General features: G+C 44.6%; 1 protein-coding gene across 33 annotated transcripts in view; it reads right to left on the bottom strand.

The window, feature by feature from the left end:
- Positions 1–25,862, bottom strand: part of cast (calpastatin) — a 114,927-nt gene that overhangs the window by 38,487 nt on the left and 50,578 nt on the right. For 13 of the 33 annotated variants that reach the window (XM_084317294.1, XM_084317322.1, XM_084317305.1 and 10 more), the window contains 5 exons: positions 7,801–7,869; positions 5,078–5,182; positions 4,078–4,155; positions 2,691–2,795; positions 1,419–1,541 (listed from right to left, as the gene is read on the bottom strand). In XM_084317294.1, coding sequence (XP_084173420.1) covers positions 1,419–1,541; positions 2,691–2,795; positions 4,078–4,155; positions 5,078–5,182; positions 7,801–7,869 — 480 coding nt within the window. The remainder of the gene's footprint in view (positions 1–1,418; positions 1,542–2,690; positions 2,796–4,077; positions 4,156–5,077; positions 5,183–7,800; positions 7,870–25,862) is intronic. The other 20 variants (XM_084317307.1, XM_084317314.1, XM_084317318.1 and 17 more) reach the window with 6 other exon arrangements.

Genomic DNA, 25,862 nt, shown 5'->3' with positions numbered 1-25,862 from the left:
ACAGGTCTACATACAGACAGGTCTACATACAGGTCTACATACAGGTCTACATACAGGTCTATATACAGGTCTACACACAGGTCTACATACAGACAGGTCTACACACAGGTCTACATACAGGTCTACATACAGGTCTACATACAGGTCTACACACAGGTCTACATACAGGTCTACATACAGGTCTACATACAGGTCTACATACAGGTCTACACACAGGTCTACATACAGGTCTATATACAGGTCTACATACAGGTTTACACACAGGTCTACACACAGGTCTACATACAGGTCTATATACAGGTCTACATACAGGACTACACACATGTCTACATACAGGACTACACACAGGTCTACATACATACAGGTCTACATACAGGTCTACATACAGGTCTACATACAGGTCTACATACAGGTCTACACACAGGTCTACACACAGGTCTACATACAGGTCTACATACAGGTCTACATACAGGTCTACACACAGGACTACATACAGGTCTACACACAGGACTACATACAGGTCTACATACAGGACTACATACAGGACTACATACAGGACTACACACAGGTCTACATACAGGTCTATATACAGGTCTATATACAGGTCTACACACAGGACTACATACGGGTCTACATACAGGTCTACACACAGGTCTACATACAGGTCTACATACAGGTCTATATACAGGTCTACACACAGGACTACATACAGGTCTACATACAGGTCTACATACAGGTCTACATACAGGTCTACATACAGGTCTACATACAGGTCTACACACAGGTCTACATACAGGACTACACACAGGTCTACATACAGGACTACATACAGGTCTACATACATACAGGTCTACACACAGGTCTACATACAGGACTACACACAGGTCTACATACAGGACTACATACAGGTCTACATACATACAGGTCTACACACAGGTCTACATACAGGTCTACACACAGGTCTACACACAGGACTACATACAGGTCTACATACAGGACTACATACAGGTCTACATACAGGACTACATACAGGTCTACATACAGGACTACATACAGGTCTACATACGGGACCATATGGGCCAACAACACTAGCAAGACCTCATCTTGCATCAGACGGGGCAGCAGTGTGGGGCAAGCGACCTAAAGGTTGGAGTAGCAGGCTTGTGACTGGAGGGTTGCCGGTTCGAATCCCCCTGACCAGCAGGGAAATCTGCACGTGGGTAAATTGAAAGTAAATCGAGCTTGCCTCGCCCTCAACAAACACTGCCCTTGAGCAAGGGATGTAAGCGGAAGACTGAGGTAGTGCAGGTGTGTGACAGTGAGGAGAAAGAGCATAGATCAGCAAATCTTCCCCGGATGAACACAGGTGAAAATAAAACGAGGAAATAGAGAGAGCGTCAGACGAGCGAGTCCTCTACCTTGGTCTGTGTTTGAGTCTGGTCCGTCTTCTCCTTCACAGACACCAAGCCTCCAGACGGAGCAGCAGGTGCTGCCGGCTCCCCGACTTGAGTCGGCACAGCTTTAACCGTCGTGGCGCTCGTCTGGGATAACGTGAGGTTCATTCATTAAAACACCAGAGAGTCACATATTCTCCACCATTTTAGCGTCGCAGTTCCGCAGAGTAACTGGCCAGCAGGACACACTCTGAAGAAATAAAGAAACGCAGACGACGTCCCGAGAGAAAGCGAAAAAGCGAGTCCAACGTCAGCAACGCAAACCCATCAGAAACGTGCGAGAGGATCATTTCAGACGAGTGACTGGAAGTTGTGCAAAGAGAGAAAGAGAGAGAGAGAGAGAGAGAGAGAGAGAGAGAGAGAGAGAGAGAGAGAGAGAGAGGGGGGGGGGAGAAGAAAGAGAGAAGGAGAGAGGGAGAGAGTGACAGAAGAAAGAGAGAGAGAGGCGAGGGAGGGGGAGAGAGATAAAGAATAAGGAGAGAGAGAGGAGGGAGGGGGAGAGAAAGATAGAGTAAGAAGGAGAAAGGGAGGAGGAAGGGGGAGAGACAGAGAAGAATGAGATAGAGAGAAGGAGGGAGGGGGAGAGAGAGAGAGACAGAGGAGATATAGAGGAAGACAGAGGGGAAGAGAGAGACAGCGAAGGAGAGAGGAGATATAGAGGAGGACAGAAGGGAAGAGAGAGACAGAGAAGGAGAGAGAGAGAGGAGAGGAGAGGAGAGGAGAGGAGAGGAGAGGAGAGGAGAGGAGAGGAGAGGAGAGAGAGAGAAAACGCTGTCCAGCATCTGCTGCTGGTCTGGGATCAGTTTTCCATGCGTTTGCTCTGTGACCTTGACTCGACCCCCGCTGGACAGAGTGTATTCTGTAGCACCCGAGATGACAAGTGTGACAAGCATGCAGCGAGAAAGACCCGACGACTTCCATCTTCAGGAGAGAGAACGAGGGAAACCCAAAGCAGTGACGTATTTTTCTAAAAGACGTCTCCAGGCGAGCAGGATACAATAAGATCTGGCTGAAGCATAGTATACAATCATATAATAATCAATAATCAAACTCAGCGATGAAACATTTTGAAAAAACGAGGATGGAGATGGATGGAAGAGTCGTGAAATGGAACTGTTGAAAGACTGGGTGCGATCACACGCGGATGGGTGCAGTCAGAGGATGATGTGGTGGAGGAGCGGAGGAGACAGAGAGGACCCCTGACAGTCTCTCTCCACACCGACGGCAGGACTCTACCTTGCTCGCCGCTTTGGGAGACTCTTTGGGCTTGGTGACCACGGCGCTGCCTGCCGTCGGACCAGAGGGTTGAGACGGTGCCTTGACTTGGGAGGCGGGGGCGCTCTATAGGAGGAGCAGTGACACGGTTACTTCACACACAGAGACAACACGATGCCAAGGCTGCTCCCTCGCTAGGCTGGTGCAGATATGCCTCCTGAAAAAGTTTGGTCCGTTCGGAGGCATCTTCCAGGGGAAGTACATACACGGCGGAAATTCTAACCCACAGACACTTTCGGCAGTAGTTCTTTACCAGGCTTGATCTCACGGAGGAGATAAAACTGGGAACGAGGTTACTCCCTCGCTGACTCCCAGGTGTTAAATTAAGAGAGAGAGGCGGGGTTAGTAGAGGGAGGCGGGGTTATTAGAGGGAGGTGGGGTTAACCGTGTTGGCGAAAAAGGAAAGTGCAACACACTGATTTAATGTTACACTTGCTCTATATGTAGTCAAATATATACAGTTATTCTATTGTATTTGAATCAATAGAAATATATTAACTTTTTAAGGTACATTTAATGTCTCGTCAGATACTTGTGCCTCGTTTCCCATTAGCTATGTTTAGCATGGTGTGGTATGGTTGTGTTTGTGTCTCCATTAGCTATGTTCAGCCTGGCTGGGGCTAGCCATGGTCTAGCATGGTATGGTATGGTTGTGTTTGTGTCTCCATTATCTATGTTCAGCCTGGCTGGGGCTAGTCATGGTCTAGCATGGTATGGCATGGTTTCATTTGTGTCTCTATTAGCTATGTTCAGCCTGGCTGGGGCTAGTCATGGTCTAGCATGGTATGGTACAGATGCAGCTCTACTGCGGTAATCATGCACCATTAACCTGGCAGTGCTGTTAACGAGGTGTTAACGATACTGCGTCCTTGCAGTAGAGGTTCGATTTTTAAGAGCTGGATCTGTATGGTTGTGTTTGTGTCTCCATTAGCCATGTTCAGCCTTGGTATGGTATGGTTGGGTTTGTGTATGACAATGGAGACACTCCCTTCCTCTGTTGCCCCTGTGTGTGTGTGTGTGTGTGTGTTAATTTTAAGTATTTCAAGATACTTTACTCAGTGGCTACTTTATTAGGTACACATGTACCTGTCAAAGGTGTACCATAAAGGAGCCACTGAGTGTATTGTTGTGTATATTATTAGCGTATGCTGCTACTGTGCACAGGCCTGCAAGACATTAGGGTTTGAAACAGATCCCAGATCAGTGTCTATGGTAAACTTAACACTGAGCAGTTTATCAGTGCTCTTAAAGTAGAAGTGCTGTTATAATGAATGACTGACATTAGATCGACACTTTATATATACATAAATATCTTTATATTCTGCTGAAGGGGAGAGGAGAAGGTTACCTTTGGGACATCTTTAGGACGGCCCTTCATCCCAGACGCACTCATGTCAATAACAGTAGCCCCAGCTGTGTTAGGAGTCTACAAACCAAGGAGCATGTGTTTATGGGACACGATAAGAACGTTATTCACAAAGTCAGCAGACAGCGTCAGTACAGTGTAAGTTCATGAGAGCGTCCGCCCCAAGCGTGATGATACAAGAACGAGCGCTTAGCGTTTGAGTGTTTCAGAAGGTCAGGATGAGCCTAAAGGGAAGCCGTCTGGAGAATGGAAAGTGTTACAGAAGATGAGCCCAAAGGGAAGCCGTCTGGAGAATGGAAAGTGTTACAGAAGATGAGCCCAAAAGGAACCCGCCTGGAGAATGGAAAGTGTTTTCACAAAGAACTGAGATGAGAAGAATGGGTCGACACATGAAGCACTGAAGAAGCTAAATCAAGATGAAGACACCATGGAGAGAGAGAGAGAGAGAGAGAGAGAGAGAGAGAGAGAGAGAGAGAGAGAGAGAGAGAGAGAGAGAGAGAGAGAGGGGAGAGGGAGAGAGAGAGGAGAAAGAAAGTTGTGGTAGAATGAAAAAGAGAATGGGTGTTTGTTTGTGGGTGTGTAAGAGAGAAAGAGAGAGAGAGAGAGAGAGAGAGAGAGAGAGAATAAAAGAGGTAAAGTTGTGATATAATGAAAAAGAGTGAGTGTTTTATTGTGGGTGTGTGAGAGAAAGAGAGGGAGAATTAAAGAGGGAAAGTTGTGATAGAATGAAAAAGAGAATGGGTGTTTGTGGGTGTGTACGAGAGATAGAAAGAGAGAGAGAGAGAGAGAGAGAGAGAGAGAGAGAGAGAGAGAGAGAGAGAGAGAGAATAAAAGAGGTAAAGTTGTGATAGTGTTTTATTGTGGGTGTGTGAGAGAGAGAGAGAGAGAGAGAGAGTTGCTCACAGCAACGCATTCATGTCCAACAGCATTAAAACAAGCCACAAGCCCCAGAGGCTAGCTTAGCTCTCCAGCCACAGTCTACCTCTTTAGGTGCCCCTTTCACTGCTGCACCAACTGTGACACCACTTCCTGTTGGCGTGGTAACGCCCCCGGACTTGGCGGCCATGCCAGTAGCCGAGGATGCCTTCTGTAAGGCAACAGGTAGGGAGAAGTTGACCGTCTGTTGATCTGTCACCAAATCGTACAGTATGTCTGTTGCATTGACCAGAGTCAGACGGTGGCCATTTTGCTCTTATTTCGTGCTCGGGTTGGGTTTCTTTCCACCCTGTTCCGGGAACAGGGTTGAAAGGAACCCAATCTGAGCACGACATAAGAGCAAAATAGCCACCGTATGACTAGGGTCAACTGCTTAACGAATGTACTCCGTCTGTGCAAACCGATACATACAGTAATTCCTTCATAAACAAACAAACAAAAAGTGAATTTGAAAGTGGAAGGAGGAAGAGGAACAGACTATTAATACGAAAGTAGCGAAGATTATGCCGGCATGCGTTTGAGCCTGCAAATAGCGCACTATACATAGCAACGTGCCCACTTCCCTCTCTCTGTACTGTATCGTATACTGCGTATCAGTGTGCTCACAATATGCACTTTAATAGCAGTGAAACCCAAGCTGGTGCCCCTCTATAGCGGCTAATCAGGTGGATTTCCAGAGGAAGGAAAGGGCACCAAGGTCGGCTGCTAATGAGAGTCCATTATAGCCTTACGGGTGGGGGCCAATGTCACATCAGCCAATGTAACTAATTACGTTGTAATTCTGTGGTTTAAGAATAAACCTCAGCGTGAAACCCAGTTAAAAACATGACTACCGCGTAAGATCATCGTGACCGTCACCATCACCATCACCCCACACGGACACTCATCTGCACCTTTGATTACACGGCCTACTTGCTCATAATGCTTATATTCAGAGTTAATTATATTGTTTACACTGCTTATTTCTTACTTTTTCTACTGTACTATACTTTTATTGCCTATAATTTATTGTCTTCTACTATTATCATGCCCGTACCTGTACCCGTTCCTCCCCTCCCCCGTGCTGCTATGATGCCTGAATTTCCCCAAAGGGATCAATAAAGGAATATCTTGTCTTATCTCATCGACTGTGGCGTTATTACATTATAACATGTATGGTAACACAAAATACTTTTCTGTACCTACATAGCCAGAACAGCTTCAAGGGAAAAAGGCTTTCTCTGGATTTGGGAACCAGAATAGGTGACATTTAAGCTTAGTTGTGTCGAGGGAGTTTATAAGGACACGCATGAACACAACGTACCTTCCAGGAATGTCTCCTGAAAGAGAACCAGAGAATAGAGAGGACTTCTCTGGAAGCAACGCCTGCCAGGCTGTTAAAGGCCTCAGCAGTACAAAAACAAACTCTTTACTTCTCAGAAGAACACTTGCTTAGACACTCCAAACTCTACGTCCTTTAAGGGGCACTGGACAGCGGTTGAATAGTTCAGTTTGTACTGAAAAGCAGCTAATGAGTCTTTTCTGTGACTATTCAAAAGCCACTATGCTGGCTTTCAGCTGAGGTTAAGCAGGGGTCCTTTGGGATCGGTCCCAGTCTCGGGGGCTGTGTCTCAGGGACGTGGGATTGTGTATGAAATTAAAGTAGAAATATGTGGAAAGAGAGATAAGGTTACAACATAATGACTTCGATGTTTTTTAACGTGTCCACCAGTAAGAAATCCACCGGCTCACACTAGATCATGACTGAACCACAGCTCCTGGGGCCGTGTGTCGCATAACGCCTCATTACGTCGGTATCGCAGACAAATACTTGTACGCTTGTTAAGTTAAGGACACCAATTACCTAATCTACGTCTGCCGGTGACTTCATCGCAACGAGCCCATTTCCTGTTCAAGTCTGAGTAGGTTTATAGAGAGGCCTGTGTGTAAAAAGAAAACTTTCACACTGCAACGTTGTCACTACACTCTTCCTAAGAAGAACACAGAGGACACAAGCTTTACCGCAAGCCACCGTGTGTGATTCCAGGCGGTACTGCGGACATTCAGCCACTCTGTGAATGCTTTGAATAACCCCTTGAGAATCTCCAAACCGCTTGAGGCTGGAACTAGCGTACAAGAGATCAAAAGAACGCGAGAAGATTGTCTGTTTACGAGCGATTGTTTCAGGCCAACGTTAAGAAGGAGTTAACCTCTTTTCCTGCTCCTAAAAAACTGGGCGTCGCCAACTGTGAGACTGAATGACAGGAAGCGTCATTCCAGGCCACAGCTGTAAATGTCTTCTCTCTCCTTTAATACTTTAACACACTTTATAGCAATTTACTCATTAAGCAGCGTTCTGCTAAAACAGGAAGGAAAGTAACAACACCAAGCACGGCCCAGATAAGAGCAGGGGTCAGGGGCTAGGGGTCAGGTGGAAACATGGAAAAAAGTAGTCCACTGACCGAGGAAGTAGAGAGAGAGAGAGAGAGAGAGAGAGAGAGAGAGAGAGAGAGAGAGAGAGAGAGAGAGAGAGAGAGACACTCACACAGAGAGAGGAGAGATAGAGAGGGGGGTGGGGGAAGAAAGTAAGAGAGAGAGAAGAGAGGGAGAGAAAGAGAGAGAGAAGGAGGGCGAGAGAGAGGAGTGAGAGAGGGGGGAGAAAGAGAGAGAAGAGAGAAAGAGAGGGAGAGAGAACGAGAGACCGACAGAGACAAAGAGAAGGATAGAGAGTTATAAACTGATAGAATAAAAGGAGTATGAGGGAGGAAGAGGAGGAGGAGGGGCCAATACCTCATACTGTGCCGGTTTCACACGAGAGACCGGAGCCGCTGAGGTGGGCGTGGCCTGTCTGTGCTGCGACTAGAGAGAGAGAGAGAGAGAGAGAGAGAGAGAGAGAGAGAGAGAGAGAGAGAGAGAGAGAGAGAGAGAGACAGACAGAGAGATTATTAATTATTCTCATTTATCAAGAATCACTGACACCCCGACGCAACATCTGGACACGGAACAGCGTCTGAGACAAGAAGCACATTCTGTCCAGTTCCTATCTGGAAGCAGAGCATTGCTGTTTCCAGAGTCCTGAGGTAATGAATTCAGCTGCGTTTTAAAAGAGGGCCTGAGAACTTGGTCTTTACCAGTCGGTTCTCTCACTCAAGTTCAACTTTTGTTTTATTTGTCACATATAAGGTACAGGTACATTATAGTGAAATGCTTGGTTCTGTATGACCTTCTTGAGATTGTGCTTCATACAGTAAAAAGTAAAAGAATAAAGACCAAACACTATAAAAAATATACAATATACAAAACTAAAATGTACAAAATGCAAGAACAAAATGCAACAAAAATCTGGTAGAAGAGGTAGTGCAAATATTTTTGGAATAAATAGATGCAATATGGTGTAATGTTTAAAAAGTGTAAGTGAATTACAACAGGAGAGAGAGAGAGAGAGAGAGAGAGAGAGAGAGAGAGAGAGAGAGAGAAGAGAGAAAGTTGTGGTAGAATGAAAAATAGAATGAGTGTTTGTTTGTGGGTGTGTGAGAGAGAGAGAGAGAGAGAGAGAGAGAGAGAATGAAAGAGGGAGAAAGTGAGTGAGTGACAGAGAGAGAGAGTGACTGAGAGAGAGAGAGTGACTGAGAGAGAGTGATTGAGTGAGTGAGTGAGTTACAGAGAGAGAGAGTGACATGGTAAACACAGAAGCACGTTGCTCCAGTACACCTTCATATTGACATAAAGGAGACATGTGAAGACATGTGAAGAAGCTCTGGGCTCTTTGTCACAACAGACGCCTCTGTGAAGAGCTGTGTTAGCAGCTGCTGCTGTGCTAAAGGTTTATCCAATGCGCATTCACTCACCCATTCACAAACTGACGGCAGGGGGCAACCATGCAAGGTGCCAACCTGCTCATTGGGAGCAATTAGGGGTTAAGTGTCTTGCTCAAGGACACTTCAACACGAACCGGGAACCTTCCAATCACCAGACTACCACACTCTACCTCCTGAGCCACTGTCGCCCCCTGTGGACTAGTAGTGTAAAAATATCAACATGATTATGAATATCAATATGAATGTGGAAGCATGCGTCCCATCCTGATTCCCTGTGGCATCCAACAGGACCAGTTGGTGTACAGTAAATACATACAGCTTTTACAATAGAACCAGCAGCCCAGCCCAGTCTATTCAGAGGAGGTGAACCAGAGGAGTGAGAGGTGCTCCTCCCTTTCTCCACCCAAACTGAGTGTGTCAGAGATTACAGTCACTAGTTTCACACAGAGGTGAGGTCAGGAGGCCCATCCCTCATCTCAGCCATAGATTCTAATTCAGTTGTTAAGTACTGATGCTATTATATGAGGTGCCGCTCATGTTACCCATCATGCACCTCTTCGTTTGTGAAAGTTTTAAAAACCCTTTTAAGCAGATATAAATGTTTCTTGATTGAAATCCGTAGTATAAGTTATGGACAGTAGTATTGGGTTGATTTGAGTTGAAGTACATAGAAATATGATCTCATTGGGGAAATGAAACAAAAGAATACTATTCTGAATAGGAAATTGGTAAAATATTGGTGATTATTGGTGTTACTGTGCTCACTGACTGTATGGTGGAGATGAGGTACGAGGGGTGAGAGCGAGTACGCCGATGATATACTCTTAATTCTTCACACACCAACTCCAGTTACCAATGTATATATTGTTTGAAAAGTGTCCTTAAAAAGTACGGTGGTGAAAACAGAAGAGAGCGAGGAAGTTGACCAACTACGGTAGTGACCCTGGTTCACCACACAGGTGGTGGTGACCACAGCATCCAGTTCCGGTTCTTCATAATACACAGCTTGTTGTTCTGGTAGGAACCCCATGTTTTGAGTAAACGGAGCGTTTGGCTGGAACCGCCCAGAGAATTGGTCAGAGGTTGATGATGCAGATTATTTAATACTGCATTCTTGTCCCTCCCTGTAAGTCAGACCTTAATCAACTCAAGGATGCCACACTGTACGTGTCTGAGCTACTCACAGCACTGTGCGACAGTGACATGATGATGATGATAAACATCATGACAGGGTTATAAATCAATATATTAATATAACACTCTGGATACTATTTGTCATAATAATGTTGCTTCCTTCATGTCCTCTCTTTCATACTAGGGGTGTGTTTCATATACTCAGGGTTCAGGAAGTGTGATGCTCACACTCCTACGCAGAGCTGTCTCTACGCCTGTACATCACAGCCTGCTAAACACCTGTCTCTGCGCCTGTACATCACAGCCTGCTAAACACCTGTCTCTACGCCTGTACATCACAGCCTGCTAAACAGTTCCGTCTCTATGCCGGTACATCACAGCCTGCTAAACACCTCTGTCTCTACGCCTGTACATGACAGCCTGCTAAACACCTCTGTCTCTACGCCTGTACATCACAGCCTGCTAAACACCTCTGTCTCTACGCCTGTACATCACAGCCGGCTAAACACCTCTGTCTCTACGCCTGTACATCACAGCCTGCTAAACACCTCTGTCTCTATGCCGGTACGTCACAGCCTGCTAAACACTCTGTCTCTACGCCTGTACAGCCTGCTAAACACCTCTGTCTCTACGCCTGTACATCACAGCCTGCTATACAGCTCTGTCTCTACGCCTGTACATCACAGCCTGCTATACAGCTCTGTCTCTATGCCTGTACATCACAGCCGGCTAAACACCTCTGTCTCTACGCCTGTACATCACAGCCTGCTAAACACCTCTGTCTCTATGCCGGTACGTCACAGCCTGCTAAACACTCTGTCTCTACGCCTGTACAGCCTGCTAAACACCTCTGTCTCTACGCCTGTACATCACAGCCTGCTATACAGCTCTGTCTCTACGCCTGTACATCACAGCCTGCTATACAGCTCTGTCTCTACGCCTGTACATCACAGCCTGCTATACAGCTCTGTCTCTACGCGTCGCCTGTACATCCCAGCCTGCTAAACAGCTCTGTCTCTACGCCTGTACAGCCTGATAAACAGCTCTGTCTCTACGCCTGTACAGCCTGATAAACAGCTCTGTCCAAGAGACACAAAATCTGTACCAAATCCGGACATCCGCGAGCAAATTCGTTTGAAAGAAAATGTGGTTATAACATTGAATTGGATTTATACAGAGATGATCAAAAATAACCAAAGATTAAGCTTGTCTGAACATATATGAGTTATGCAGTGATGTAGTTATCAGAAAAGTAAACAGACCATCTTGTATGGCTGCGCTCATCGTCGTTTCCATGGACACAGTGAATTAACAAGACGTCATGAGATTAAACGATGAAAAGAAAGGTCATCCCATTTTCGGTTCTTATTTATAAAAGAAACTAAACAATATGGGGTCAAAAACAATATAATATAGTGGTGTATATAGTGGAGCACATGTGGAACATAGTCCGACTTTCTGCATAGGAGTGTGTGTGAAGCCTCGTCACCTTAGTGAGGAAACGCAACAGCTGCTCCCCGGCATGTCAGAGCATCTCATTGTAGCTCTGAGCTCACTTGATCTGCTGGAAAGGTTATCACAAGTTCATCAGATTATACCAGTACAGACTGTATCCCGCTACTGTTGGAGTTCTAATGATGCTCTATCAAAGGTTGTTTACGTTCTCAAATTGACAATTTGAGCTTTTGTTACGAGGGTTGACCGAAGCTGTAAATGGTTTGTTATCGTTTATACCATTTTAAAGATATTGTAGCAGATTGGTGAAAGGTAGTATCAGCTAGTCCCAAACATTGCATTATATATATATACAGCGTGTGTGTGTGTGTGTGTGTGTGTGTGTGTGTGTGTGTGTGTGTGTGTGTGTGTGTGTGTGTGTGTGTGTGTGTATACAGTATATATATATGATATATAGTATAGTAGTATACGTTAGGGAGTGTGGTGGTGCTTATGTGTACAAGGCTGGGTGGTGACACTACACCACTGATACAGTATGTTTATAAAGAATCAATATTGAGATTTTCATACTGTTTTCAGCATTGTCTTCTCGTTATATAGTAGTGAAGCGAGAGTGAGTGAGTGAGTGTGAGAGAGATAGTGAGAGAGACAAAGAGAAAGAGAGAGAAAGAGGAAGAGAAAGAGAAAGAGGGTGAGAGAAAGAGTGTGAGAGAGAGAAAGAGAGATAGTTGCTCTAATTGAAAACATTTCTGTCCATCATATCCAATTCGGTCTGAAAATTCCTTGTGATTATTTGGATATTAATAACATACAGGACTAACTACACACCCACGGCACTGAAAGACTAACTACACACCCACGGCACTGAAAGACTAACTACACACCCACATCACTGTAAGACTAACTACACACCCACGGCACTGAAAGACTAACTACACACCCACATCACTGTAAGACTAACTACACACCCACAACACTGTAAGACTAACTACACACCCACAACACTGTAAGACTAACTACACACCCACATCACTGTAAGACTAACTACACACCCACAACACTGTAAGACTAACTACACACCCACATCACTGTAAGACTAACTACACACCCACATCACTGTAAGACTAACTACACACCCACTTCACTGTAAGACTAACTACACACCCACAACACTGTGAGACTAACTACACACCCACAACACTGTGAGACTAACTACACACCCACGACACTGTGAGACTAACTACACACCCACAACACTGTGAGACTAAATACACACCCACAACACTGTGAGACTAACTACACACCCACATCACTGTAAGACTAACTACACACCCACTTCACTGTAAGACTAACTACACACCCACAACACTGTGAGACTAACTACACACCCACAACACTGTGAGACTAACTACACACCCACGACACTGTGAGACTAACTACACACCCACAACACTGTGAGACTAAATACACACCCACTTCACTGTAAGACTAACTACACACCCACGACACTGTGAGACTAACTACACACCCACAACACTGTAAGACTAACTACACATCCACAACACTGTAAGACTAACTACACACCCACGACACTGTGAGACGTTTTTTGACACAGATACTGTCACGACCAAACTCAGCACAAGAACAAGTGAGTCATGGGCGGCTACGTGGCGTAATGGGCAAGGCGCTCGCCACGAAATCTGGAGACGCTGGGCTTGCCTGTTCGAGCCCAGCGCTCCACATTTGCTTTCAGTTTAGCTGGTCATCCGTACTAATACACATTGGCCGTATTAGGGGGTGGGAAACTGATGGGTGGGGATCGGGCTTTGTGGACAGCGACTCCTACAGGTCGGTTGGTGCGCCTGCGCAGTAGAATCAGGAAGTGTCGGGGGCAGCGTGAGCCTCCCACGCGTTACTCCTCGCCACTGAGAGATCGAGCTGCGCAGGTGAAAAGATGCGACTGCTGTTACCTCAAGTACCGGAGGGGACTTGTGCTATGTATGACTTAGTCCACATTGCAGCCGGCTTGTGGGAGGCAAGAAACAGCGTTCGTGACAGGGGCGGGTTGAATTGGATGATACGAAATTGGGATGGGAGAAAATATAGAAAATGGGAGAAAAAGTGGATAAAAAAAAAACCTCCCTCCTCCTCCTCCTCCTCCTCCTCCTCCTCCTCCTCCTCCTCCTCCTCCTCCTCCTCCTCCTCCTCCTCCTCCTCCTCCTCCTCCTCCTCCTCCTCCTCCTCCTCCCAGCGTTCACTGGCTGCATTCACTTTAGATCCGACAATGCTGCACCTCGCCACAGGGTGGCACGTTTGTGAGGGTGTGTCACTAGTCTGAGGCATTTGTGTGACATCATGCTGTGCATGTGAAACAAATATCCACTGTAAGGCAAAATATTGAAATAGATACAGAAATCATCTTGTAGCCTAAAGTAAACAGTAAAACGAATTTCGGTCAGATAGATTCTCCTCACAAACAGTGTTTACCAGCTTGCTAGCCCAACTAGTTTTCAGTGTACTGCCGGCTTAATATCTTTTCAAATGGTAGATATCTATTTAGATTGAAATTTAAGGAGAATGTTTTGATTGGTGTCTAAGGTCAGGGTGAACACTTTGGCCAGTAGCTGCTGATCAACGCACATTTAAGATCTAGGTAAAAGGAGCATTTAAGGGGCGGTCAGGTGGCGTAGCGGAGATTGCGCCTGTCACCAATGCAAAAGGCTGCGATCTCGACTCCCGGAGTCAGCATTGCCTCTGGCTTGGGCTGATCGCTATACTAACCCGTTTGGCTGGGTTAGGGGGAGGGAAGCCGTGGGTGGGAATCTGGCGTTGTGGCCAACGACGCCTACAGGGCAAGGCTTGGGCGCTTGCTTAGCGGAGGCAGGACTTGATGAAGGCAGCGTGACCTCCCACGCGTTACACTTCACCAATGAGAGTCCTCGCTGCCAGGTGAAAAAAGAGTCACTGGCTGTTGCCGCGAGTGTCGGAGGAAGCGTGCGGATGACTTCAGGGTTCCCTTGTACCGACCAGTGAGAGAACATGCGCACAACAACCGGGGGGGGGGGGGGGGGGGAATTGGCACAACGACTAAATTGGGATGGGGAGAAAACAGAGAAAAATCTGAGAAAGAGAGGATTAAAAAAAAAAATAAAATAAAGGAGCATTTAAACATCATGTAGGTGCTCTTCAGTGGTGGAATAAATCCTTAAGTGGAAGTAGTAGGCTGCAGATTCATGTCAGAATCACGTGGTTGGTGTTATGCTACAGTAGTTCTCACTACTTCCTGACAGGAAGTCATTTTCATCCACATATTACGTTTCATTAGCAAAACATTTAGCATCAAAGTAACTATTAACTGCGTTGTTCAGATAATTGCAGTTTCTGTTTATAAACACATTTTACTGAAGGGACAAAGCAGATAGTTCTTCTTAACTCATTGGACACACTCCCGAATAAAGTCGGGTTAACTCGCCGACGCATGAGGGACAAACCCGAGAAAAGTCGGGTTTTCTATCGTTATTTCTTTTATTCGATATTGAATGAATGAATGAATTACCTTTATTTATATAGCACCCTTCACAGTAAAAACACAATAAAAACAAAAATCAGAAATAAATGACAACAACAACAAACGGAAGTTAAAAAACAGTGAAACCAGATAGAAAAAGTAGAATAAAATAATTTGGATAAAATCATGAGTCACTAATTAAAACAAAACTATAGAACAGTGAGGACAAGAAAAAGTGCCTATGCATGACCAAAAGCCTGTCTGAACAAATAATGTGTTTTTACTTTTTAGTTGTTTTTTAAAAGAGTTCTCAGAGGGTGCAGTTCGCAGGTCCAGGGGGAGAGCGTTCCAGAGCCTTGGTGCTGTCACCTAGAAGGCTCGATCACCCCTTGTTTTTAGCCTGGACCTGGGGACCACCAGGAGGTGCTGATCGGCAGATCTGAGTGAGCGGGTGTTGGTGTAGGGATGGATGAGTTCAGTGATGTAGATAGGGGCCTGACCGTGAAGTGCTCTGAAAGTGAAAGGGAGGACTTTGAAGTGAATTCTATAGTGTACCGGGAGCCAGTGCAGGGATACCAGAATGGGAGTGATATTCCCATTCATAATCCATCGAGGGAGCCTGTGTTATCATTGGGAATGAGTCTGAGATCGCAAACGTCCAATACCGCCGCCTGCCGCCTTGCGGCCGGTATTGCACTTTAAAACTTTCTGTCTTGAGCTGTGCGTCAATCTAAAGTGTCCGGGCGGGGTTTTCCTTGTCGGGCAGGACAAGCGTTTATAACGCATGGATTGAGGAGAATCAAGCACTCCCGGTTCATGTTCTTTGGTGGATTATGTTGGCAACACGATCAACATCAATACTTGGAATGGCGATCAGATCATTGGAATATTCTTTTTGGAGTACATCCTAGTCAAGGTAAGGGCTATATGGTATCAATCTTGCGTTGATCCAAGAATCCCTTCACTGCGATCCGAGCGTATGTGTGTAATGTGTGTGTGTAACGTATTCCGTTGGTGACGATCAAAGCATAGAAAAACGCCCCCGCCCCCCCCCCCCCCCCCCCTTTCATGCATTCATGAAATAATATAGCGTTGATTTCAGATTGATTGTTGATACAGGCGAGAAACAGCACGGTTTTGAGTGAAATGCACGTATTGCTGCATAGCGTAGTTTTCTGGGATTAGACAGGATTACTCTAAAACTATATTACTCATACTCATATTCACCATGGTATAAAACGGGAATGTATGGATGACATTTCTTTTTCTTTTTCACAAATTGAACGATAGATACTCGATGTCAAATGGGCAATAGTATTATATCCATAGCTATGATATATAATATAGTTTGAGCCATGTATTCCTATACTTTAAAGCGGTGGCCTTCTTACCACACGGTACACAGTGCCATCTGGCACTGATTGAGTTAAGGAAAAGATGATTTAACATGTGCTTACAATGATCTATCAGTCTGTGGTATGGACTGCTCTTATGCTGTTGTGTGCTTGGGGGGAGGGGGGGGGGGTCATGTTTACATAGTTTTTATTCTTATATTCTGTATAGTAGGTCCCTCTTATTATCATACAATATCAGTCCCTAGATATGTATGTTTTACCTGCAATGCTGCTATTTACCTATGGCACTGTTAAGTACTGGTGTGACACCCTACTGGTTTGGGTTCAATAGGGCAACAAGGAATCATGGTCATTTCATAGGTTAAATTACTGTTAGACACAGGAAGTAAACAAAACACGATGCTCTAAGTCTAAGGGAACTAATGACTAACCAGCTTTCATACCACATGTCAAAATACTGTTCCTGAAAATATTATATTACATTAAACACACTGTAACCTCCTGACCAGCCATTTACAAGGGGAGTTCCCCCAGTGAAAAAAAAACATCACGACTAACACATTTAAAAGTAGTAGAAATTATTGAAAAAATACTCTTAACGAGAGTCTTTCTACACATTTGTACAAATATACAGTATAAGTAGTAGGCCGCCTAATATGACAAACACATTTAAAAATAGAAATAATAAAAATAAAGAGCATATAATCCAAAAAGTATTTTTTTATAAACTTCTTGTTACAAATGTGTACAAATATACAGTATAAGCTGTATTAAACATGCATTATATAGACAGGGCTCAAACAGGGCTGGAGGACTGGAGGAAACAGTGAGATGCGTACTAGAAGTAGGCCACCTAACATGACTAACATAGCGGACTACTGCTGTGTGAAATGGACCCTTGCTGCATCCAAACCCCCTGTACATACTACACACATGAAGTACAAGTATGTGCATCATATTACACTGTTGGAGTGTACCGTTCACCACATGGCATGCAGTATATGCGACATACTTGTAGATACTATATCTATATCTATACATATCCCTTACTTACTCTTACTAGTTACGCTTCTGGCCAATATGACTTGCTACCCTAGTGTCTTTATACCTGTATCACTGTACATATTAATACTACAACTCTGTACATACATCTGATTAGCATTATCGGTTGATATCGGTATCGGAAATTAAGAGTTGGACAATATCGGTATATCGGATATCGGTAAAAAGCCAATATCGAACATCCCAAAAAATAAAGGAACCAAATGCAGTGAGAATAAAAGGAACGTCCCACCTGGCTGATCCCAGATCAGTTAACCCCTCATACAGGTGGGCTACTCCTTCCACAAGCCACAGTGACCCTCGGGACTACAGCACTGTGATGCCATAGAACTGCAACATTTATAGGCTCGCTATGTGGAGCAGGTCGATGAGGCAGCCTAGTGGTTAAAAAGGGTTGCTGGTTCGATCTCCTGTCTGAGTGGAGGGCCCCTGACCTGAGAAAGGATAGCTAACTCCCTTGTATATGAACGGGTATTGAAAACTATAGCTAACACTGGCTATAGCTAATGGGTTTACTCTAACATACAATGGAATACATGGATACAATGGAATGGTCAGCTACTGTGTCGCTTAAATTGTATTTAGCCTTGTTAAAGGTTATCTAGAATACAGCTTATGTGTATGCATGTGAATGAATGTTGGTGGTGGTCGGAGGGGCCGTAGGCGATGATTATTCGCCACGCTTCCGTGAGTCTGCCTCAGGGAAGCTCTGGCTGCAATTGTAGCTTACCACCACCGGTATGACTGTGTATGAACGAATAATGGACTCTGTGAAGCGCTCTGGGTGTCATGAAGAGCGCTATATAAATCCAAGCCATTATTAAGCCATTATTATAATATGTCATGAGAAATGGATCATGCTTTAGCCTGACTACCATCAATTAACATGACCAAAATAATGGGATTTATATTGCACACTTATCATTGATGCAATGACACTGAATAGCTGTTAGGGTTGGGCAGTGGGCATGAGTAATGTCTTCCCAGATCGAGTACTCGCATGAATTACTCGAGTAGAGCTCAAGCTATTGTGTATGTAAATCTATTTTTAGCATTTTAAACACATCTTAAAGCACTTAAAAGTTATTATTATGTCTCGCTCTGCAGACATAACGATGCACAGCAAGATACCTGAGGCTTAATGTGTATCGTCAGTCAGTTACTGTAGTTACCATAAGTAATAATTACATTACCTCCACCCTGTCTGCAGCAGGTCTCTCTGCTCATGGAATGGCATGTCTGTGTAAAAGTCTATGAACACTACGCAAAGTGGACAAACGCGAACCGCTGTTTTCTATCTTTCAGATCACGCTAAGCTAGCTGTGCAACCAACTTTCCGCGGTAACGCTAGCAAAGAGGCTGGATATTGGACGTTATCTCTCCATGCTCCACAGCTTCTAGTTGTTGTCTTCCTGCAACAACTCACGCCGAGCGAGATTTGAGAGCGAGATTTCTGTTTCAGTGGAAAGAAAATACGGTGGTAAGCCAATATATTAAATAATAAAAAATTCAAATGGATCACACTTAAAAACCACTCGAGTTCAGTTGAAACAGTGAGTACTCACACACACATACTCACACTCACTACAACACTCGATAGCGTTGACATTCTGTGTGCAGTGGATGACACACATGCGCAAACAAATGCATTTCCATCAACGATGATGAGGTGAGACGCAAACACTGAAACACACAACACAGGCAAAAGGAGTGGATCACCTCAAGGCAAAGGTAGAGTCAAAGCCACGACAAAAGACTAGCAACACCCCGGCTCTGTCATCATCATCACCAGGCCACATACAGGTTGAGCCAGCGGCACACAGTGAACCACCCAGATACCTTTCATACAGTACAAGCACTTTTACCTACTTATTAAAGTCTATTTATTAAAGACACAATGCGCTCGTACCCGAGACACACATGAATACATGTCACGTGATGTCGTGTTTAAAGGGCTGGGTCTCTGTGTCACTAGCAGACAACAGGAAGAGCTGTCAACCAGGCCTACTGTACAACCAGGCCTACTGTACAACTGGGCCTACTGTACTAGGACAGATGGTTATGAAAACCAGGCCTACTGTACTAGGACAGATGGTTATGAAAACTAGGCCTACTGTACAAGGACAGATGGTTATGAAAACCAGGCCTACTGTACAAGGACAGATGGTTATGAAAACTAGGCCTACTGTACAAGGACAGATGGTTATGAAAACTAGGCCTACTGTACAAGGACAGATGGTTATGAAAACCAGGCCTACTGTACAAGGACAGATGGTTATGAAAACTAGGCCTACTGTACAAGGACAGATAGTTATGAAAACCAGGCCTACTGTACAAGGACAGATGGTTATGAAAACCAGGCCTACTGTACAAGGACAGATGGTTATGAAAACTAGGCCTACTGTACAAGGACAGATAGTTATGAAAACCAGGCCTACTATACAAGGACAGATGGTTATGAAAACTAGGCCTACTGTACAAGGACAGATGGTTATGAAAACTAGGCCTACTGTACAAGGACAGATGGTTATGAAAACTAGGCCTACTGTACAAGGACAGATGGTTATGAAAACATGTCCCCTCACCGTGCCGAAAGAGGCACGTCACAAAGGAAGGGCGGCAGTGTCATATTACATGTAGCCGACCTGGGATCAATTAGATGAATCCAATCTGTATTTCACCTGTGTCATAAAGTGGGGGGAAAGCTCCCGTGTTGGAATTTGAGTCGAAAATGGGAATCATTAAAACTCATTCAGCGCCGGGGATTAGCCATCGCCCTGTGGTCGCATTGCCACACTTTAAAATATAGGACTGAAGGGCGGCTGGGTGGCGCAGCGGACTAAGCGCTCGTCACCACCGCAAGAGACACTGGTATCGAATCCGGCTGTCAGCGGTGACTCCGGCTTGGCCGGCCGTCATACTGACACAATTGGCGGTGTCAGCGGGAGGGAAGCCAGTGGGTGGTAATCTGGTCATTGTAAACAGCGACTCCTACAGGTCGGTTAGGGCGCCTGCACAGCGAGGGAGGGAAATGGTGAAGGTAGTGTGACCTCCCACGCGTTACACTTCACCAATGAGAGTCCGCGCTGTCAGGTGAAAAGAGGCTGCTGGCTGTCTCCTATGTATCGGAGGAAGCATGTGATAGACTTCAGGGCTCCCTAGACCGACCAATGGGGGGCACATGCGCACAACGACCAGGAAGGGGAGGGGGGAATTGGCATAACGACTAAATTGGGATGAGAGAAAAAATACAGAAAAGAAACAGGAGGATAAAAAGTGTATAAAAAAAATATATATATATATAGGACGACTGAGTCACCTTGTTTGTAGAGCTATAACTATATTCTATATTATAGATATGGATACAATACTATGGCCTATTTTACATCACCTATCAATCATTCAATATGTGAGAAAGAATACATTTTTCCATCCATACGTTCCCGTGTTATACCGTGGTGAATATAAGTGGTTTTAGAGCGGTCTAGGGTAATTCATGAAATTAGTTAAGCCCTATACGTCGATTCCACTATAGACGTTGCCATGTCTTGCCTGTAGGGCTGTCTTAAATACTTTGAAGCTTCGTTCAATGGCACAAGCTTCGAACATAAAAAAAAGCAAAGTAAAATAATTCTTTTTAATGTCACGTTTTAAAAAAAAAATTATTTTTTTTTGCCTCAAATCTTGCGCCTCCATTCCAATGAAACGAAAGTAAGCGGCACCTCGACTACACCTCTCCACAACAAGCATGTGGAGATTATCTGTGTTGAAAACAACAAGGACATGTGCAGCAGACATGTCGACGAAGAAGCGAAGCAATGCCGTTTGTTATTTAAGACTATGTCGGACAGATTTGTGTTCATTGTGCTGCTTTTTTAAAGTGTTTGCTTGATAGACGAAGGTTGCAACATAATACGCTATAATCCCACTATAATAATAATACGCATAATACGCCTGTATACGCTATTATCCCGAAATCAAATCTATAATCATATGTAGCATCCTGAAAATATGGCTATTATTCAGAAGTGCCGACTTGCCTTTTATCTCCCCTTTGTGCACAAAGACATGTTGACTAGTTTCCATTGATATTCTCACGAACAATGACGCGGGTGTCTCTTTCTTCTATCGGCTGGAATATGGATTATACACAGTATCTCTGGATCAATTTCACCCATCCTTTTCCCTGTGTGACTAGTTGGCGGTACCAGCAGGGGGCGGTGGCAGGCAGGGAGTGTACGGGAGAGAGGCAGGCAGCGAGGAAGAGGGAATCACCTGGAGGTGGGAAGAACCGGAAGCTCTCTTCAGCTTGGGATGTAGCCGTGAACGGTCGCAGCTACAACGGGAGGTGCTTTGGAATAGCCCCGTTAAAGAACCACCAGAGAGCCCCGCCGGAGCGAGCGATGGGTTATCCTAGGAGTATCCGTGATAGTGCGTGAGTAAGAGAGACTGAGCCCAAGGACTGACGTCCATAGGTAGCGGGTTATAGTAGCAGCGTGACGGTATAAGTAGCATGCTGCTAACGGCTATATTGACTCCAGTGCACCCCGAGCGCGCGGCGCCGAAGAAGACCGGTGGTATAGTCCGCCACGTTGCGCAACAGTATAACCGTGTAGCAGTTGGGCTGTTTGGGACCCAGAGTGTAGCTTCAGTGTGAGTGAGGGCAAGTGTATGGATGCGCGTCGACTCTGCACCGGCTGTCTACAACCAGTCTGCACCGGCTGTCTTCGGGCCAACACGGGAGTTCGTCATCACCCAGCACACGCTCTCAGCCAGCTCCTGCCCCTCTGCTCCAGCCCCGCTTGCTAGCGCCCGCGACGAGAGCGTTCGACGCAATCTTGCTACCCAGACGGTGGTGGCGCGGCGCGGCCGCCATCTTGGTTGAGTACATTAGGGCTTCGGTGCCCAGGATCTTATTGCACAGTACACAGTGTGTCGCGGCCTAAAGGGCGAAGAGAATTGTTGTTTGAACCGAACGCTAACAGCAGCGTGGAGGGGCAACCCCAAACATTAGAAGCCGGCTTTAGCTAGGACTTTTGTTTGGTAAAGTGGGCCCACATTTCTGATTTCCTTTGAGTGTGATAACGTGTTTGTTCTTTAATAATATTTTCCCATCTAATTAACCCTTTCCCTGTGGGGAGGTTACAGACCGGGTGCATCATAAGTAAAGCCTCAGGGAGGTATTAGTCTTGCCATATAATTAAAGCCTGATGGAGGTATTACACATGGTATACTGACCCAGACGTGGGCGATGAGTCAAACACATTGAAGTATATTATCCCTGATACTAACCCAGAGGTGGGTGTATAATATACGTGTCTATGAGGTATTGAGTTACCGACGGAGCTATAGTGGGACTTCAGTCCATTTGACCACTCTTATTAAATCATTGTAACTGAACAGTACAACTAGTATTAAACATTAGATGGGATTCTGTGTGCGTGTCCATTCCTGTGCCCAGTATTAACTCTTTTGGTGTGGGTAACGTATATATGATTAACCCCTTCCTACCCAACTCTCCCTTTTTCATTGTAAGGTTTCTAGTAGAGCCATATGAAATCCGTTTTATTTTTTTCCAAATTCCATTTTATTTTTTCCCAAATTCATTTTTTTCCGTTTTAATATTTCAGAATTCTGTATTTTGCTTTGTACGCTCATTTTACCATCAGAAATAGTGTCTAATAAGTGGGAATGAATAAATGTCCACAATTTAATAAGATATAACAGTCCATTTAATAGGGCTGTCTTAAATACTTCGAAGTTTCGAAGCTTCGTTCGATGGGCATGGGATTCGAATATGAAAATTAAATTTGATTATTAAAAAATATAAATGATATATATATATTTTTTTGCAAAATCAACTCTGCCTCTCTTTGTTAACTACAACAAGCAATGCTGTTTGTTATTTAAGATGAGGTTGGACTCGGCACTGACAGATTTGTGTTCATTGTGCTGCTTTTATAAAGCCTCAAATGATGGCTTACAATATTTCATGAAAGCAAAGTGTTTTGTTTGTCTAAGATTTAAAAAGGTTTAAACTTTACAGCACTGACAAAGTTGAACAAAGTGATGTACAAGTCCCACAACATTAAAAAAAAAAAGAAAAAAAAAGAAAAATATATAATTTTTTATTTATTTTTTTTTCAGTTGATTCCATTTTTATTGCTCAATTCCGCGATTCCGTCCGCGATTCCGTGATCGCGGATTTCATATGGCTCTAGTTTCTAGTGGTCATCAAGGGAGGGTACTGCTTGCGGGAGGAACGAATCTATTTAGGCATATCAGTCACTAGGTGTGGGAGGGCCCACGGAGGTAATCAGGGAAGTGAGAGCGAGTTGGAGAGTACTGCTGACCGCCCCGGAGAGGCGAGGAGGACCAGAGTACCAAACCAGGTTGGTAAATCCCGGGCCCTATTCACTCCCACTACCGGGTCCCAGTTTGACGCTCCAGGCCCAAAGACGAGGGTGCAGTCAGACGGAGCTCTACTGTGTCCAGCTCCAGCTACCTTGTGACTGCCAGCAACCGTTCCCACGAAGCAGGGATAATCCACCCTGCTACACATAGCTATTATGTTCTATCATGAATGCATAAAAGGGGGGGGGGGGGGAGGGGGTAGTTTGAGTTTCTGATTATTTGATTGTCAGTAACGGCATTCGCATTGAACACTAAAAACGGTTATCAGACCGATCGGTATGAAAGCATTGCAGGATCAAGCTAAAATTGACGTAAAATTGCCCTTACCTGTGGCCGGGAGTATTCCAAAAATAATATTCCAATTGTTTGATCGCCATCTGGTATATCCAATGTCCATTTAGTCAACGGCATAATTCATCACAACATATGGATCGGAGATATTTGACGCGCTTCGATGGAACCGGCAGAACGGCCCGACAAGGAAACATGAAACCGCCAAACCGGAGACCTGGGGCCGTTCCACAGAGAAAGATACAAGGGTAGAAAGGGTGCTCGATACCGCCGTCTAGCGTGATGAGGCCGGTATTGCACTTTTACATTCTCATGAGGATTCCCCATGTTAACCCTATTAAGTTAAGTCTATTTTTGCATTCCAACAGAATTAGACAGCCTAGGCAAATACATACTTCTCAAATTCAGCCTTCAGGAATGTTGTTTACTGTAAATAGAGTGATGGTGTGGCTGTCTGTGTGTCTACTGTACCAGTATGAATGAGACGAGACGACACTGTGCTCTAATGGCCTGACCATATTCACACGGCAGCCATTTTGCTCTTATGTCATGCTCAGTTGCTCTTATGTCCATGCTCAAGCTGTACATTGTATGTTACTATCACACTTTACTGTTACATTTGCACTCTGGTTGGATGCCAAACATATTTCCATTGTACTGTATTTGTGCTGTATGATGACAATACATTTTATGAAATAAAGATAAACTAATACTAAATTAAAGTGATACAATGTTTGAGCTGTTTGTTCTCCATAGTGAGCAATCAAATGATGAAGCATATATGAAGGAGTTGGCACAGGGTCAGTACTCAGTAACTAATCTAATCAGACATGTAAAGTCTGTAAAACTACATGAGGCATATTTGTTTGAACAAGAGGCTTTACGATGTTTAAGACATAGTTAACTAAGAATGTCAAATATTTTTATATGAATTTCTTTGGCGCATATTGATGACGTATGTGATGTCAATGTGACAATTTTTTATACGATTTATACGATTACGATCTGTGTTTACAACTATCTGCAGAATGCATACATAAATACATCTACGTATCCTAATCCAGTGCAATACTGACATGTTGTGCAAAAGAGCAATGTTTTCCAGCACTTTACAATTCAAGTGCAATAGCACATTAGCACTTGAGAACACACTACTGGGTCAGGTGTGGTCACTATATTCCAGAGAACACACTACTGGGTCAGGTGTGGTCCCTATATTCCAGAGAACACACTACTGGGTCAGGTGTGGTCCCTATATTCCAGAGAAGAAGCTAAGTGCTGCTGGGTCAGGTGTGGTCACTATATTCCAGAGAAGATGCTAAGTGCTGCTGGGTCAGGTGTGGTCACTATATTCCAGAGAAGAAGCTAAGTGCTGCTGGGTCAGGTGTGGTCACTATATTCCAGAGAAGATGCTAAGTGCTGCTGGGTCAGGTGTGGTCACTATATTCCAGAGAAGATGCTAAGTGCTGCTGGGTCAGGTGTGGTCACTATATTCCAGAGAAGATGCTAAGTGCTGCTGGGTCAGGTGTGGTCACTATATTCCAGAGAAGATGCTAAGTGCTGCTCGGTCAGGTGTGGTCACTATATTCCAGAGAAGATGCTAAGTGCTGCTCGGTCAGGTTTGGTCACATACTGCAGGTGTTTAAGGTGTGTTGGAGAGACATAAGGACAGGCTAATCGCTTGTTCTTCTTAAGTAGCCTAGCAAGGACAAAGAAAAGGAGAGCAAATCTCCTCCAACATATCTGACGTACACATCATTTTTTTTTTATCTATTTTTTTTTAATAAATATATATTTATTTATTTTACATGGCAA

The sequence above is a fragment of the Notolepis coatsorum genome, assembly GCF_963971535.1.
Source record: "Notolepis coatsorum genome assembly, chromosome: 6".
Classification (NCBI taxonomy): domain Eukaryota; kingdom Metazoa; phylum Chordata; class Actinopteri; order Aulopiformes; family Paralepididae; genus Notolepis; species Notolepis coatsorum.
This window is presented reverse-complemented; position numbering and strand designations above follow the sequence as displayed.